Raw genomic sequence first — 17213 nt, 5'->3', positions numbered from 1 at the left:
TAAAATCATTTTTATATATTTCTATTTTATAGTATTTTTTTTTGTACCACTATATAACTTATTTTAAATTTTATTTTTTTATTAAAATTTTTAATTAAAGTAAATTGTTTATTTTTGTAAATATTCATATTTTTTAACTCTAATTTTCATGTTATATCTAGTATGTCAATATTTTTTTTAAAAACAACACTTTACTATTAAAACATAAGTTTTAAATAAAATTTTATTAAGTATAAAACTACTTAGAATCAATTTTACTTATGTTATAAAATATATAATTAAAGTATCATTAATTCAAATTTGTCAAGTTAATTAAAACAATAAAAAGTCACTAATAAATCAAGATTGTATACTAAAATTTACAGTTTCACTCATTAGCAATTCCTTTATCTTTTTTATTGTTCAAGTTATAAATATTTAATTATATACTTATATTGTTTTTTGAACTTTAAATACTTACAAATGTTTTGTTGTATCGTTAACTAACTAGAAACATGTCAGATAATAATTAAAACTTTTAAAGAAATTTTTTTTATCATTATTTTATAATTAAAAACAACTTTGAAATGATCAATTAATATATTTTTTTTGTTGCCATTATAGATATAGTTAAATTACTTCAACACCATACAATTTAATATTTTTTTTTTACAATAATAAAAGTTAGTTTTCGTGTAGTTGTAGGTAAAAAAAAAACTTTTTATTAAAATAAAAGATGTATTATATTACATTTTTATAAAAATAATTCATAAATCAAAATAACATATTAAACAATTTTATTACATTTTTTTATCAATCCATTTATTGATATTTTAGTGTCAATATTAGAATGATAATTTTTTATGTTTTTAATATAATATTAAATTTAATAGTGTTTTTTTTTTAATATTTTAGTATTATCTTTAATCATCTTAAAAAAAAATAATATATTTTAATGAGTAATTTGTAATGTTATTCTTTTTTAAAATAATTTTTAAAACTTATTATTATGTATTTATTTTTAATAATATTTCAAATAATAAACAAGTTTTAAAGTGTTAAAACTTTTGACAAAATTTAATAATATTATTATATAAATTTTCAAAACTCACCATTAAAATAAGATCTTTTTCTATTATTTTAGATACACATTTTTACAGACTGTAAATTATATTAAACAAATTTTAATATATATATTGTTCTTAAATTTATGTTATCAAAAATCAAAAAATATATTATTATTATTATTATTTATTTTAAGATATTAATATTTATTTTTGTTTTATTTCATATTACTAATTTTTATTTACTTTAAAATTTATTATGAAAATTTCTTTGATTTGTAAGTAACTATATGGATAACATATATTTTATTTTACGATAATATATAATACATTTAAATAATTTTATATTACTAAGAGATACAATCAATTGTGTTCAGAGACAGTCTGTTATAGCTTTTAATATTTTAAAAGTACGTTCAACAATAATAAATAATTGCCTTTGTTCATATTTAATCAACATTTGTTCTAATATATTTTTATCTTTATTGTTGTTGTAAAGAATTTAGATAGAAATTGCCAGTTTTTCAATAAATAAATATAATTTTCATATTTAAGATGATCTTTGAGTTATAACATTGATATACTCATTATACATTTTCTATAAAATTTTTCAATAGTAAAAAGAGTTATTTATGAGAGGAAAAATAATTACTAAATCGTAATATTAACGTTTAGTGTAACATAACATTTGAAATCAAATTTCTTTACTATTATATATATTATAAATTTTTTAATATATTCTCAAACATTAATAATAAGCACATATTAATTAGTTTTCAATTTACACTTTAATATCAATAATAATAATAATAATAATATTTATAAATATATATATATATATATAATATTATATTTAATAAATTCTTTTCTTCTTATATTGATCATCTACATATTTCATATTTATTTACAATTTCTTATAGTCATCTAAAACACGTTATATAAAATTAAGTTTATTCCAAATGATGTAAAAGAAAAAGTTTTAAAATATTTCATTCTTTTTCTAACTATACATCAAATATAAAATTTTTTTTTTTTACAAAATATATTGTAAACATAAATTTTGAAACAGTTGGTTACTCTACAAACTAATAAAAATTACACAAAATTTTGGCTATTACCTTTTAAATTTTACAACCACAACATCATTAAATATAAAGTATAAATTTTAACTAAAACTAGTTTTTTAAATTATTTATTGACAATCAAAACTTTGATTAAAATGATTTATTTACCAAATATATATAACCTTTGTTTATCATTTACTTTTTAAAATTTAACTGGGTAAATTTTTTTTTATTGGATATTGTAAGCATATATGATGATTAAAATTTAGTTAAGTTTTTTTTTTTACCTTCTTCAGTTATATAAATATATTAAAATAAATTAATATTTTCCTTTAATATATATATAAATATATATATATATATGTCTCATTTTGATGTTAAAATAATTATTTCACCTTTTTGTTGTTTACATTTCTCTTATTAAAACTTTTATATCTATTATACATAACAGAAGAATCAATGAATAATATTTTTTTTTAAGATATAAAACCTTTTATTTTATAAAGTATTTAATATTTATTATTATATAATAAATTTCTGATTTTATATATATTTTTATTTATAGTATAACAACAAAATGACTGCTGAATGTAATCTTGGAAATATCCTTAAGCTTATTCTTGCCTTTATCTTTCCAGTAAGTTTTTATAATTAATTATCATTAATATTTTATTTCATCTTTTTTTTTAGCCACTTGGAGTCTTCTTAGGTAATATCTATCAAAATTTTTTATTATAGTTTATCAAAAAAAAATTATTTGTTTAATTAATGTTATCATTTTTATATTTTTTTAGATCGTGGATGTGATTTGAATTTATTGATCAATATAATTCTTACTCTTCTTGGTTTTATACCTGGTAAGTAAATTTAAAAAAAAAAGTAATAATTTTTTTTTTCAGGAATTATTCATGCTATTTATGTTATCTTCTTCTCAGCTTAACATAAACCTTAACAAAATAAGGAGCATTTAATTTGAAGCATTCAACAGTAAATTAATAATTATTTGATATGATAATATTTTAATTACATTAAAAATATTTTGATCAAATATTGTTTTTTTCATTTTCTTTTTACTCTTTTATAATTGTGTAACTTTTTTTTTATATATAAATAAACAATAAAATAATAATAATGATTTTTATAAATAAATGTTATTAAAAGATATTCATATGAATATTATGATGAAAAAATAATAATTATAATATTAATAAATATATTTAAATTTAATTTTTTATTATTAAGAAATTTAAAATTTTAATAACTGAAATTATAAATAAAAAATATGTATACATATATATAAAATAATTTTTTATAAAAATATTTAGTATGATTTATTGTTAAACTCATGAATAGTGCTTTTTCAAAATTAAAACTTGGACTTAGTGGAAAAGATAAAATCGATACTTTTAAGGTAGGTTAATTTATTATACTTTTAAAAAAAGAAATAATTATTAATTATAAAGAAAATATATTATATTATTAAAATAATTATAGCGTATTGAGGATATTAATAGTAATAATAAAATTACAGTACAACCAAGTGATTATTCTGGTATACTTAAAGCTAAAATAAATAATAAAAGAAAAGTTATAAATGGAAAAAAGTACAAAGGTATTTTGTCATGTGGTATATTAACATTAAGAAGATTAAACAATAAAAAATTAGAAAAAAATGGTGTAGAAAGTAAACCTCTTAATAATATAATAGTTGATTTAGGTTCTGTAAATATTTTTTATGATGAGGTTAAATGTTTTTTTATATTTAATTTTCCAAATACCTGTTTACGTATAAAAACAAAACAAAAAGAATTTGATAGTTGGAAAAAAATGATATGCCAACATAAATGGTATAATCAATATATAAATAATGGAAATGGAAATTTAAAAAGAGAAGGTTTAAAATTTTTAGATTTAGAGAGTGATGATGACAATTCAGAGTATACTGAGGATTCCTCTAAAAGGACAAATATTTCTGAAGAGGGGCAAAAGGCAAATGTTTCTAAATCTATTAGTCAAATTGTTCAAACAAAAGATACTATTACTAAAAATGATAAAACATTAACAACTACTTCTAAATCTTCTGTTTGTGAGAAGAAAATTAAAAATGCATCTAAGGAAAATTTATTTATTTCTAGATCACCAGAAGTAATAGAAGAGTATGGTTTAATCTTTTTTTTTTACTTTAAAATATTAACTTTTTATTTAATATTTTAGAATGATGGAACTTATTAAACTTTTAATGTCTACAGTTCAAACAATGAATGATAGAATTATTAAACTTGAAATGTCTGTATCTATAAAAGATATTGATAGTAATAAAGATAGTCCTAGAGACACATCAGAAAAAATAAATGACATTAAAGATAAAAATGAAGAAACAATTACATCTAATAATTTAAAAGAAATTCAATCAAATAAAAAAAATGAATCAATTTCAAGACAAATTAATAATAGTTATCCATTATCACCAAATGTAGATATTGAAAAAATGTCATTCTCATCAATTGATTATAAAAATAGAAAAAGAAGAGAGATATTACCAGCAACACAAACAATTCCTGAAAATCTTTCATACACTCAAATATTTAAATGTTTATTTTCAGGTGGAAATTTACCTATTACTATATATGAACCTATATCATCACTTCAACTTTTATGTTGTGAATTACAAAATGCAAAAATTTTAAATAATATTTCAAATTTAGATGATCCAATAGAAAGAATATTAAAAGTTGCTGAATTTGTTATTGGTAGTTCTAGTGATTGTCTTATTCCTGGAAGAAGAAAATGTTTTTCAACATTTCCAGGTGAAACATTTGATTATATAAGTAATGATGGTTGGAAATTTCATGGTGAACATATATTAAAATCTCCAATGACTATAGCAAGTTATATTGAACATGAAACATGGGAAATGTTTATGTCAGCTGAGTTACATTGTCATATGTCATATAATGTTGTTGAAATAAATAGTAATTTACCAATAAGATTAAATATTCAAAATAAAGAAAGTTTTATATGGAAAAAACCTAAATTTATTATTAACAATTTAAAAGGTTTACCAAAAAATCGTCAACCATACTATAATGATACAATAAATATTACAAATTCAGATGGACTTACAATTGAATTAACATTTAATAAAAAAGGTGATATTTATGGAAAATTAATTAATAATAATATGTCAATATTAGCTGAAATTGAAGGAAACTACTTTTCTGTTGTTACATATACAATAAAATCAAAAAAATACACTCTTTATACAGCACCAAATATTTCAACATACAATGAAAACTTTTATTCATTTAATAAATTTACTATTGGTATTAATGAATTACTTAATGATGAAATTCCATATATTGCAAGATCTGATTCACGTCTTAGAAATGATATAAGATATTTAGAACAAGGATTAATAGATAAATCATACAATGAAAAAATATTATTAAGTGAAAAATATAAAACATTAACAGAACATATACCATTATGGTTTACAAAAGTTTATGATCAATTTTCAAAAGCAATCTTATATAAAAGTAATTTTAAATATTGGCAATCAAAGATGGAAAAATTTAACACAGAAGAAGGTAAAAAAATACCAATCTTATTTTAAAAAAAAAAAAATTTAATATATTACATCATAAAAACATAAAACTTTTAAATACATAATTTTAATTGAAATAATATTTTTAAGTATTATTAAAAAATTTTAATCAAAGGTATAATTTTATTAATATATTTAAAATTAGTATAGTAAATAAATTTTATCAATATGAGATAGTATGATATTTTAAGCTTTATCAGCGTAATCATTAATTACACATACTAATGATAAATTGATCTTTTTTTTTGTAAAATTTTCATTGTTATTACATATTATTTTTATAAATTTTATCATCTAATGTTTAAAAATTTTAAAAATATTTTCTGTAGTTTTTCTTTAATATGTAACTATTTTTGTACAGAAATAATACTATTTTTTATATATTTTGGATGGATATTTGCACAGTCAATTGAAAGTCCAGGAATATATCAAAAGTTTGTTATAAACTAATATAATTAGTTTTTTTTTAAGAATATGTTTAATATATTATAATGAATCAAATATTGTTGATTGTACACAGATTGAGGATGGTGATGTTGAGGATGAGATACAACAACGTACTGCTCAATGGTATCTTTATACATCATTATCATATATGATTCCGGCATTATTTGTTGATACAATACTTGGAGCATATGGTGATAAATATGGTAGAAAATTTAATATTTTATTTGGAATTATAGGATTAGCTTTTACACAATTTTTTTATATAATTATACTAAATCCTTCAATAAATGCACCATATTGGATTATGATTCCTGTATTATTTTTATCAGGATTTACAGGTTTTATTAATACTGTAAGTTACTTAAATAATAATTTTATTAATTCTTTTTTTTTATAGATACCAGCTTCATGTAATGCATATTTAGCTGATCAAATAGCAGATACTAGTTCATTAACAATAAGATCCGGGATTTTAAGTCTTTTTCAATTAGTTGCTAGTTCTTTAGGTGGTGTATGTGCAGGTTTATTATTTTATATATCTATTACAACAGCTATTATCATTGAGTTAGCAATTTTTTTTATAGCATTTTTAATTGTTTTATGGAAAATAAAACATTATCCTAATAAAATACGTACTTTTAGTATAGAACCTATATATGAAGAAAATGAGAATGATAAAAATAATACATCATTTTTAGGAACATTTAAAAATATTATAATTGATATAAAATATTTATTAATTAATGGATGGAGAACATATACTAAAAAAAGAAGTGGTAATAAAAGAATATTTATGTGGATTACAGGTGGTGCATTAATGATAAGTTATACAACAAGTGTTGAAACAAGAATAAGTTCAGTAATGAATTCATATGCCTTCCGTAGAACAGATGATGATGCTTTAAATTGGGATTCTAAAAGACTTGGTTTTTGGAATGGTATTGGTTATGGTAGTTTAATAGTTGGAACATTTATTGGAGTATTTATTTTTAAAAGAATATTTAAATTTCAAGAGACAACATTAATTATAATATCATTATTATCATCTTCGGGTAGACTTTTTTTAATAGCATTTGCCACAACTGATCTTCAAATGTATCTAGCTAATGTTTGTGGATGTTTTGCATCATTAATCCAACCTGCAACTGTATCATTTATAGCGCAATTAGTTTCACTTGATGAAGTTGGAAGAGCTTTTGCACTTTTTGGAGTTGGTAGTAATATTACTTTTTTAATTATAAATTTTATTTTTAGTTCAATATATATGTATGTTTAAAAAACAAAAAATACTTTTTAATTTTATTTTTTATAGTATGTGTGAAGCATGGATGCCAGGATTTTTATTCTTATTTATTGGTGTAATTCAAATAATATTTGTAATTGCTATTTTATGGGTTCATTATCAAAGTAAACTTGAAGGAATATCAGCAATAAAAACAGTTAGAGCTAATACTGCTGGAAATGAACAACGTCCCAGAATGTCAATAGATATTACATCTTTTATAAATAGGCATTTTAAAATAGAACAAAATGAGCACATTAATGATATAAAAAAAGTTACTACATTAACTTCTCTTAAAAAAGTACTTCGAAAAAAATTATCACAAAATTGTAATACAAATGAAGAGAATGAAAATACTCAACCAACAAATGGATCTGTAAATACAATTTCTACAAATCTCATGAATTATAATAATTATTATGAAAGGAGAGCTTCAATTATGACATTTCACTAGATATTACTTACATATCGTAATTCATTAAAACCAAAATTAAATCATAGCATCAATATTTTATCTATTCTTTTTTTTTAATTATTTAAATTTTTATATCTTAAAAATATTTACTTTATATACGTGGTAAAAAAAATAACTTTAAAAAAATTATTTTAAATAACATTGTTATGATATTTAATCTTTTATGATATATTATTATTTATAAAAAAGAAAAGTTTTTTTTTAGCTAAAAATAAATTTAAAAAAAAAAGCAATATTGGAATTATGCCTCATCTAAATATTTTTATTAATAGGCGCTATTTCTTTTTATTATAAAAAATGAAACGAAAATCTCAAAAGTCAGATGAAACTTCTACTAATATTACTAAAACATGTGATCGTTCTTTTTGGTTAATGAAAGCTGAACCAGAAACTCGTATTGTACGGGGTGTTGATGTAAAATTTACTATTGATGATTTAGAAAAATGTAAAATTTCAACATGGGATGGAGTAAGAAATCACCTGGCAAAGAAGTATATGTCATCTATGAAAGTAGATGATTTAGCATTTATGTATCAGTCAAATTGTAAAAATCCAGGAGTAACTGGTATTATGAGGATTGTACGATCTAAATATCAAGATCCAAGTGCTTCTGATCCAGCTCATCCATATTATGATGAAAAAGTAGGAAAAGGTATAAGAGAAAATAAATGGGTTGCTGTTGATGTTGAATTTGTTGAGAAATTTAAAAATATAGTTTTATTAAAAGATATAAAATCAAATATATTATTATCAAATATGGCACTGTTAAAGCAAAGTCGACTATCTGTATCTCCAGTTTCAAAGGAAGAATGGGATACAATTATTAAAATGACAAAAAAAAATGAATTAAAACAATAAATCACAAAAAAAAAATTTTAAATTACAAATAAAAAAAAGTAAATTTCATATATTCTTTATTCTGATAATGAGGAATCTGTCTCTTCGTCATTTGGACTTCCAACAACAATAAAATTATTTTTTAATGAATTTTTTACATTTGCATCATTTTTATATTTACAAGTAATGCTATCTTCATCACTATTATCACTTTCATTATTATTTTCAATGACACCATATTCTTCATATTTACCGGGAATTATTTCTTTATTCAATTTAAACGGCAATTTATCAATTTTTGTTTCACCATAAATACTATCAGTTGATAAATTTAATGAACTAAAAACATTATAAATTGAAAAAAGAATGTTACTTACTTTGTATTTTTAGATTTTGTTTGAATAACACGATTTATCGTATTACACATTGCGTTATATTTTAAAGAATCAACATCAATAATAACTCGTTCTTCTGATAAATTGTAATTATGAAGTCGTGCTATGACGTGACCTATTTCAGAAGGAATTTCATAAATTTTTTTTGATAATGAAATTAATAATGAAGGAATACTATTCTTTTTTAAATAATTAAATCTTGCTAATACATATTTTTTGGACCAACTTTTATAATCCATATTAGCATAATCATAAATTGCTAGTTCTAAAATATTTTTAAAATAAACAAAATCTTTACTATAATTATTTTCTTCTGTAAGTAGTTTTTGAGTTGTTTCAGATATTATAATAAGTTTAATACAATTAGTATATTTAGATTGAAATGAAACTATAGGATTTATTGCTGTTGAATCATACAATTCCCAATCAATTATTCGAATTTTGCAATTTCCATATTCTTCTAAGTAATCAGCCAATGAAATAACAGCTTGTTTATGTTCTTTAAAATCATTACTATATATTATTATAACTTCAGGTATATCTAATAACTGTACATTTTCAACTTCATTATGTCTTTGTGATCTAGGAAAAAAGTATTTTGCACATACTTTTTCAAAAAATAATGTTAATATAATATATGTAACAATTATTATACAAATTATTATTAAGATTGACAATAACCACGTAAGAATAATAGAACAACGAATTTTTAAAAGTTCTGATGTTGTAAATTTATCTTCAGGATTTGTAAATTTTAAAATTGTAAATGGACATGTAACACAATTTGTTGTATTATTATCAATATTACAGTGTGTTTCACAGGTAGCATCTTTAGCAAATGCATATATTGTATAATTACCTTCTTCAATATTATAATATTTAAATCTATTAATAATTGATGTTGAATGAATAACTTTTGAATAGATAAGTTTAAGTTTATTATCTTCAATTGATTTATATAAAAATATTACAACAACATTGTGATAATTATCTGGATCAGATTCATATTGTATCCAAATTCCATCTTTAGAATTTAATAATACATATAATAATGGAGACCATTTATGCCTTTCATTAGGATTATAAAAATGAAATATTTCTGATTTTAACTGAGAATATTTTGGTATAGTTACAATAGATTCTAACAAACATTTTTGTGGTTCTAAAGCAACTGAAAGTTTATATGTCGATAATGAAAAAATAGGAAAACAATTATAGTCAAAATGAATAGGAACAATAATATTTGAATGACTATCAGAATTATTCTTAAATTGAACACTTCTACATGGCCAAATCATTCTCCCCCATTCTTTTATTTGTTTTGTATGATTATGACAATAATCATCATTAATATCATAAGCATTTAAACATTCAAGTCTTAAAAAAGCTTGAGTAACATCAGTGTATATAAAAATAGAAATATTTAATTTTACTTGTATTTCAACATTTGTATTATAAGGCATCTTGGCAAAACTTGATATTTGAATATCAACATCATTTTCATTACACTGAGTAAGATGTTCTTTAGGATATAAATCATCACAGGCCTTTGTATAAGATATTTTTTTAGGATATTGTGATATACTGATGTTAGAAGAATATCTTATGCTAGATAAATCAGGATCACAAGGAGATGTTGGCAAAATTAAAAATAATAAAATAAAATATGAAATACTTATACAGATAGCCGAAAGATAATAAGGCATGACTTTTGTTTTAACAAAAAAACACAAAAATATCTAACTAAAATTATAACAAGCAAACTATATATTACAAATTGAAAGATGATAGAAAATTACACAGTTGTTTTTTTCTCCAGATCTTCTTTTCCTTCTTTTTGTTCTTCTTCTTCTTTCTGTTTTTTTTCTTTTTCTATACGTAATTTTTCCAAGTATGCTGTATTATCTTTAGCTCTTATATATGTTTTTGGATGAATAGGCAATAAACCAGCTAATCCTAATAATTCAAGCACTGGAACACTAACTTCAGCTTCTCTCTTACCAATCCAATATTTAAGACGACCAATATTAAGAGCTACCAACTTTTCGTTATTTGTATTTGGTAAGGGATCAAAACTTCCAACCTAAAAAAAAAATTATTTAAATATAAAAATTATATTATTTAAAAAAAAAATATGTATATATACCTGTTCTAAAATATTTCCTTCGTATCTTCTACCAAGTGTTTTGTCAGGAAACACACAGATTTGATAAAATGGACGATTTTTACAACCGAATAAAGCTAATCCAATTGAAGGTTTACCAAAAAGTTTAGGATTTACCAGTTGTCTCATATCAAGAAAAAAAATTACAAAATTAATGTGCTTTAACTTCAACAAACCACATTACCAAGATATATATTTGTTATCGGAAGATCGTGTCAGGAAATCAATAGAAGACAAATATATTTGTTGTAAAATAAAATGATAAAACGACAAATAAGTTGGTTTTTGAAATAAAATATTATAAAATTTTAATCTATTAAGGAAAGTCAAACAAAATATTTTTATTAGAATACCTAAATATTTAAATAATTAAAAATTAATTCAAAAAAAATGATGAATTTGTCTACAAAAATGACGATAAAAAAAAAGAAAATATTTTTAGCAAACATAAATTACAAGTATAATATATGCTTAAAAATTTAATACACATTTTAAAATATAATGCTGCATTAAAAGTATTTTTTAGTTTCTAATGATTAATTATGAAAGAATAATAAATCTCTTACAAGTAATATTTTGTTTTATGCTTTAGTGTAAATCTTAAAAGATGACAAAAAAAATATATTTTAATTAAAATACAGATAATTTTTAATTAAAGTTATGAAAAAAGAAATTTTTAACATAATATATGAATCAGAGATATAGTATAGTAAATGGTTTTCATCATGTTTTTATATGAATATTATTATTGCTTTTATATCACTCCTTTTTATTTACTTTAAAATATGAAAAAAAAATACATTAAATAATTGAATATTTTATTTATTTTTATTGGATTAAACATTTGGTTTAAAACGGTGGATATTTTTATTATATAAACATTATAGATATTACAAGATTTAAAAAACATAACTTTAAATTTGAATGATAATATTTCAAATACTTTGGTAAAAAAAGATCTATTTGAATCTTTACATTTATAAAAATAAAATTTGATGACGTAATTTTTTCTTACTCTTTTAATAAATGTTTTTAATAACAAATTTACAGTAAAAATCAAAAGTACATATTCACAAACTACATTCATTTTTATTAAACAATTATTTAACTTATTTTTTCATACACCATAAAATATTTTTTTAATATTTAATAGTAAAAAAAAGTTTTTATAATACTAGTTATAATAATTAAGATTTATTTATTTTAAATTTAAACAAATAGATTTTATTAATTTAAACTCCATATTTTTAAAAACTTCATGTATATTTCTAATATAATGTATTTTTATATTAGAAGGATAAGTCTTAAGTGGAATGTAAATTTTGGTAAACTATATACGATGTTTTCAAAAACATTCTTTCATGTTTTACTATAGTAATTATGGATATTACTTGTCCGAATCATCCAAATGAACCTCTAATAGAAGATCATCGAGCAGGTGACATAATTTGTCCAAAATGTGGAACAGTTGTAGGTGACCGTTGTGTTGATGTTGGTACAGAATGGCGTTCTTTTTCAAACGAAAAATCTGGAAATGATCCATCACGTGTTGGTGCTGCTGAAAATCCTCTTCTTGGTGGATCAGATCTATCAACAACAATGGCATTTAGTTACAGTAATTCAAGTTATGATGAAGGGTAATAATTATTTTTTATTTATATATACATATATGTATAATAATTTTAGATTAGCAGCTGCTCAAAGACGTACCGCTTCTAGTGGTGATAAACAAATGCAACAAGCTTTAAAAACAATTGGTAATATGTGTGATAAAATGCATTTGGAAAAAAGAATAAAAGATAGAGCTGCTAAAAATTTTAAGGATATTTTGGACGCAAAAATTTTAAAAGGTAAAAATCCTGAAGCTCAAGCAGCAGCTTGTGTCTATATTGCTTGTCGTGAATATGATTGCCCAAGAACATTTAAAGAAGTATGTGCAGCCTGTTCAGCATCTAAAAAAGATATAGGCAAATGTTTTAGAAATATAATGAAAGTAAAAGATAGACCAATGATTGGGTCTGTTCGAAGTACAGAATATCTTGACCGTTACTGTAATCAATTAGGTCTTAAAGGAGATGTTGTTAAGGCAGCTAGATATATAATTAAAAAAGCTGATGACTTAGATTTAGTAGCTGGTAGAAGTCCTGTGTCAATTGCTGCTGCTGCTATTTACATGGCTTCAATTGCTACATCTTTACCTAATCAAGGGAGATCTGCAACACAAATATCTGAAGTATCTGGTGCAGCTGATGTTACTATAAAGTCAACCTATAAATTGTTACTACCAAGAGCTGCAGAACTTTTTCCAGAAGGTTTTGTTTTTGAAACTCCTGTTCATAGGTTTCCAACTAGTTAATTATTCAATTTTTTTTTCTCATTTTAAATATATTAATATTTTGAAGAATTATTTTTAAATTTATTTTATTTTGTTCTCATCTTATAAATGTGAATAATATTTACAAATATGAAAAGATAATGGAAAAAAAAATATTTATTCAAATGAGGTAGATGCATTAATTATTTAGAGAAATTCAAGCATACACACATTCTTTTTATTTTATTTTGTCAAGAAATATTGTAACTTTGCAAAACAAAAATTATATTACATTACCCATAAATATAATTTTTTATTTTTTGCAAGTAAATAAAATTATATCTTTATATATAAATTTTGAAAGGATTTTTATTTCTGATTATAGTATATATTAAGATATATAGTTAAGATTGTTTTGAATTTATTTTTTCTTTTTATTTAACAATTTTCTTTTGTTAATTTACTTTAGACAGACAATCGTGTAATTATAAATTAACTTATTTTCACATTAATCTACATTTTTATATTATTATTTAGTTAACAGTCTTTTAAGTTTTAAATATGTTAGAGTTACAAAATTATTTTTAAAGTTTACATTCTAGTACTATATAAACATATATATAGAATCTTATTTTAACATTTAAAATACTATCGATTATCTATTCTTGGCATTTTCTTTTATAAATAATTATTAAAAAAAAATATTATTAAAAAAAAGTATTCTTATAATGGTAACACCTACGCAGTATTTTGTTCCATCATCTGACCAAGTAACTTCTATTGTCCTTCCAACAATTTTATTTTTCATTGGAATTGTTGCTGCTATGCTTCTGGGAATCAATAAATGCAAACAATGGGAATTGGATAAAGTTGTGGAAATGAGAAGAACTAGACGTGTTATACAACGAATAACAACTAGACTTCGAGAAAAAAATTTCAAGACAATTGAAAGTAAGTTATTTACTTTGTTAATCATTTTATGACAAACTTTATAGGAGCAAGAAATTTACGAAAAAGAGCAGCAGCTTCAAAGAAAGAAAATGAAGCTAATTCAAACGCTCCACCAATTTATAATAATAATAATACTAGTAGTAATAATAGTGCAGGAACGTCACCACCACCAACATATGAAGATGTCTTATTAGATGAATATTATAAAGAATGTCTACCAAGACAAAAAAAAAAATATTAAAAAATAATTATTAAAAAGTAAAATAGTATATAATATATTTTATATTAAAATACACTTTAGTTTTATGTCATTTGATTATCTTTAATTAATATTTATCATTTATTAGTTAATTTCCATACTTTGATTGTGTAAATAAATAATGAAAAATATTATATACGCATTAATAAATTATATAACTATAAATTTTAGAAATATATTAAATTTTAAAATGTATTATATATATCTAACAATTATCTTTTTCTTTTTTCATTTTTCGTTATAATGATGGAGAATAGAAATAATCTATTCATTGTCAAAAATGACAACAAGAAATTTTACAAGTAAGTATTTTTACATTTTATTTTTACTTAATGTAAAATATCGATACAACAAAAAAGGTTTTTTTTTTTTTTCTTAGAAATTACTCATCCCATTAGTTGTATTTTATTTTAAAAAAATTAAAAAAAAAAAGTTTTGATGAGTCATATTAAAATTTTTGTTATTTCTCTTAGTAATAAAATCTTTGTCAAAATTTAATATAATATTTAAAAAATAGAGTGCTTTATATTGTAACTTATATTTATAATTAGTTTAAAATAATAAATAATATTTAATATACTTTTTATTTTCAGCTTTAGATGGATAATATATTAAATACGACAATTATGATTATCAAATATTGGGAATGATTGTTTAAATAAGTAAATTGATAGTATATAAAAATATGTATTATCGTTGAAAATTATTTGTTTTATAAAAAGACATGAAATAAAAATTTGAGGAGATGTCAGCGAAGAATTTTAACTGGGTAAACCTTATTAATGTATTCATTATTTTGTTATATTATAATATACTTTTTTTTTTAACGATTTATATTTTCTTAATTATTATGAAATATGTTTAAATTGTATATATACATATTATTTTCTTTGATATTGTAAGAATTATTTATTTTAGATTACTCAAATATATATATATGACAATAATGTGGAGCATTTATTCAATTTTATTATTTTTTTCTAGTTTTTTAATTTTTATCAATACAGAAATTATTTTAGATGACAAAAATAATAGTAAGTTTTATTATAATTTTTTTTTTAATAAAAATTATAATATTTTATTATAGATACTAATAATGGTTATGGTTTACGACCTGATTTATTTATTATGGATTTAGTTAAACAATTTTTGGAAAAAGATTTTACAACAACTGTAGAACCACAAAGAAATACAACAGAAATGTCAAATTTAAACAGTATTAATAAAAAAAAAGATATTGATAATAAAACAAATAATCTTGATAAAGATAATATTTTAAAAATTGTTGATAATTCTAATGAAGAAACATTAAATAGTAATGTTAAAAAGAATGTTGATATAAATTGTGAACCATCAGATGAAAAATTTTTATATACAAAATTAGAAAATATGGGTGGTAGAAATCAAGGATTTATGGCAAATTCAATACAAGAGGCAGCATTACATTTTTCTGAACTTGTTAATGAAAAACCAATAGATAATCTAGAGAAAGGATCACATAAAATACAAGATGAAACAATAGGAACACAAGGTATTTCTTCTGTAAATGAAGAAATTATAGAAACTAAACAGGCTCCTATGCTTATGTCAGCACCAATAAATATTGAAGGATCTGGAGGAAGTGAAATTTATAATAATGAAGAAATAAAATTTTCTAACACAAATGATCAATTAATATATAATGATTCTAATTGTGATAGTAGATGTCAAAGATTAATGAAAGTTTTAACAGAAGCAGTTACTCCATCTAACAAATCATTTCAATCAAATTATTCAACAAGAATAAAAAGAGATTATAGTGAAATAGAAACATCATTTCCAGATGATGATGAGTCAAATGAAGAAAAGATAGAAAATATTAAAGCTAAACCTACATCATATGAAAATATTCCATGTACACCACAACAAACAATTTTTGTTGACGAAAGTGAATGTGTTAAAAGAGGAAAACAATTAGATTCTTATGGTAATCTTTTTTCATTATGCACAGCATGTTCTGTTGTTTATGTAATGCCAAGTCATTGTTTTCCAAAATTTTTCAATGGTGTACAATGTAATTCAAAAGACAATAAATGTATTTTTAATAGAAATACTCAAGCTGGTAAATAATAACTTAATTTTTTTTTTTATTTATTATATAATATTTTTTTTTAGTATATGGACAATGTCTAGGTCAAACATTAAGTTATAAAGTTCTCAAAAATATAAAAGATGATTCATGTCCACAATGGAGAGAAGAAACGATTCAATTACCAATTGCATGTTCTTGTGCTTTAAAGATGAACTCATTTATTACAACATAAACTGCTTAATAATTTATACATTCATTGGACCGGTCTCTTAAATTATAAATTTGTAATATATTTCATTTTATTAAC

At 21.1% G+C, this 17213-nt stretch overlaps 8 protein-coding genes across 8 annotated transcripts; 6 read left to right on the top strand and 2 right to left on the bottom strand.

Annotated features, from left to right (window-relative positions):
- Nucleotides 1-1302: 1302 nt before the first annotated feature.
- Nucleotides 1303-3047, top strand: SRAE_0000035000 (Proteolipid membrane potential modulator family-containing protein; the record flags this gene model as incomplete). The annotated part of the gene is made up of 6 exons (XM_024646228.1): nucleotides 1303-1321; nucleotides 1401-1453; nucleotides 2673-2744; nucleotides 2798-2816; nucleotides 2902-2964; nucleotides 3007-3047. The coding sequence occupies 6 exons, from the start codon at nucleotides 1303-1305 to the stop codon at nucleotides 3045-3047; spliced, it is 267 nt and encodes an 88-aa protein (XP_024500432.1).
- A 405-nt stretch (nucleotides 3048-3452) lies between these two features.
- Nucleotides 3453-7894, top strand: SRAE_0000034900 (Oxysterol-binding protein family and Major facilitator superfamily domain, general substrate transporter-containing protein; the record flags this gene model as incomplete). Its single annotated transcript, XM_024646227.1, has 9 exons — nucleotides 3453-3518; nucleotides 3602-4263; nucleotides 4322-5256; nucleotides 5302-5694; nucleotides 6073-6145; nucleotides 6183-6349; nucleotides 6395-6510; nucleotides 6556-7424; nucleotides 7471-7894. The coding sequence occupies 9 exons, from the start codon at nucleotides 3453-3455 to the stop codon at nucleotides 7892-7894; spliced, it is 3705 nt and encodes a 1234-aa protein (XP_024500431.1).
- Nucleotides 7895-8212: 318 nt separating this feature from the next.
- On the top strand, nucleotides 8213-8773 carry SRAE_0000034800 (Thymocyte nuclear protein 1; the record flags this gene model as incomplete). The annotated part of the gene is made up of 1 exon (XM_024646226.1): nucleotides 8213-8773. One exon carries the CDS (start codon nucleotides 8213-8215, stop codon nucleotides 8771-8773), a length of 561 nt encoding a protein of 186 aa, XP_024500430.1.
- Nucleotides 8774-8829: 56 nt separating this feature from the next.
- Nucleotides 8830-10853, bottom strand: SRAE_0000034700 (SEFIR domain-containing protein; the record flags this gene model as incomplete). Its single annotated transcript, XM_024646225.1, has 2 exons — nucleotides 8830-9091; nucleotides 9130-10853. The coding sequence occupies 2 exons, from the start codon at nucleotides 10851-10853 to the stop codon at nucleotides 8830-8832; spliced, it is 1986 nt and encodes a 661-aa protein (XP_024500429.1).
- A 33-nt stretch (nucleotides 10854-10886) lies between these two features.
- On the bottom strand, nucleotides 10887-11440 carry SRAE_0000034600 (28S ribosomal protein S16, mitochondrial; the record flags this gene model as incomplete). The annotated part of the gene is made up of 3 exons (XM_024646224.1): nucleotides 10887-10890; nucleotides 10947-11230; nucleotides 11294-11440. 3 exons carry the CDS (start codon nucleotides 11438-11440, stop codon nucleotides 10887-10889), a joined length of 435 nt encoding a protein of 144 aa, XP_024500428.1.
- Nucleotides 11441-12587: 1147 nt separating this feature from the next.
- SRAE_0000034500 (Transcription initiation factor IIB) lies at nucleotides 12588-13667 on the top strand (the record flags this gene model as incomplete). Its single annotated transcript, XM_024646223.1, has 3 exons — nucleotides 12588-12636; nucleotides 12687-12948; nucleotides 12998-13667. 3 exons carry the CDS (start codon nucleotides 12588-12590, stop codon nucleotides 13665-13667), a joined length of 981 nt encoding a protein of 326 aa, XP_024500427.1.
- Nucleotides 13668-14353: 686 nt separating this feature from the next.
- Nucleotides 14354-14817, top strand: SRAE_0000034400 (Hypothetical protein; the record flags this gene model as incomplete). Its single annotated transcript, XM_024646222.1, has 2 exons — nucleotides 14354-14576; nucleotides 14621-14817. 2 exons carry the CDS (start codon nucleotides 14354-14356, stop codon nucleotides 14815-14817), a joined length of 420 nt encoding a protein of 139 aa, XP_024500426.1.
- A 955-nt stretch (nucleotides 14818-15772) lies between these two features.
- SRAE_0000034300 (Hypothetical protein) lies at nucleotides 15773-17138 on the top strand (the record flags this gene model as incomplete). The annotated part of the gene is made up of 3 exons (XM_024646221.1): nucleotides 15773-15869; nucleotides 15923-16936; nucleotides 16990-17138. 3 exons carry the CDS (start codon nucleotides 15773-15775, stop codon nucleotides 17136-17138), a joined length of 1260 nt encoding a protein of 419 aa, XP_024500425.1.
- Nucleotides 17139-17213: the final 75 nt, after the last annotated feature.

The sequence above is a fragment of the Strongyloides ratti genome, scaffold srae_scaffold0000002 (assembly GCF_001040885.1).
Source record: "Strongyloides ratti genome assembly S_ratti_ED321, scaffold srae_scaffold0000002".
Classification (NCBI taxonomy): domain Eukaryota; kingdom Metazoa; phylum Nematoda; class Chromadorea; order Rhabditida; family Strongyloididae; genus Strongyloides; species Strongyloides ratti.
This window is presented reverse-complemented; position numbering and strand designations above follow the sequence as displayed.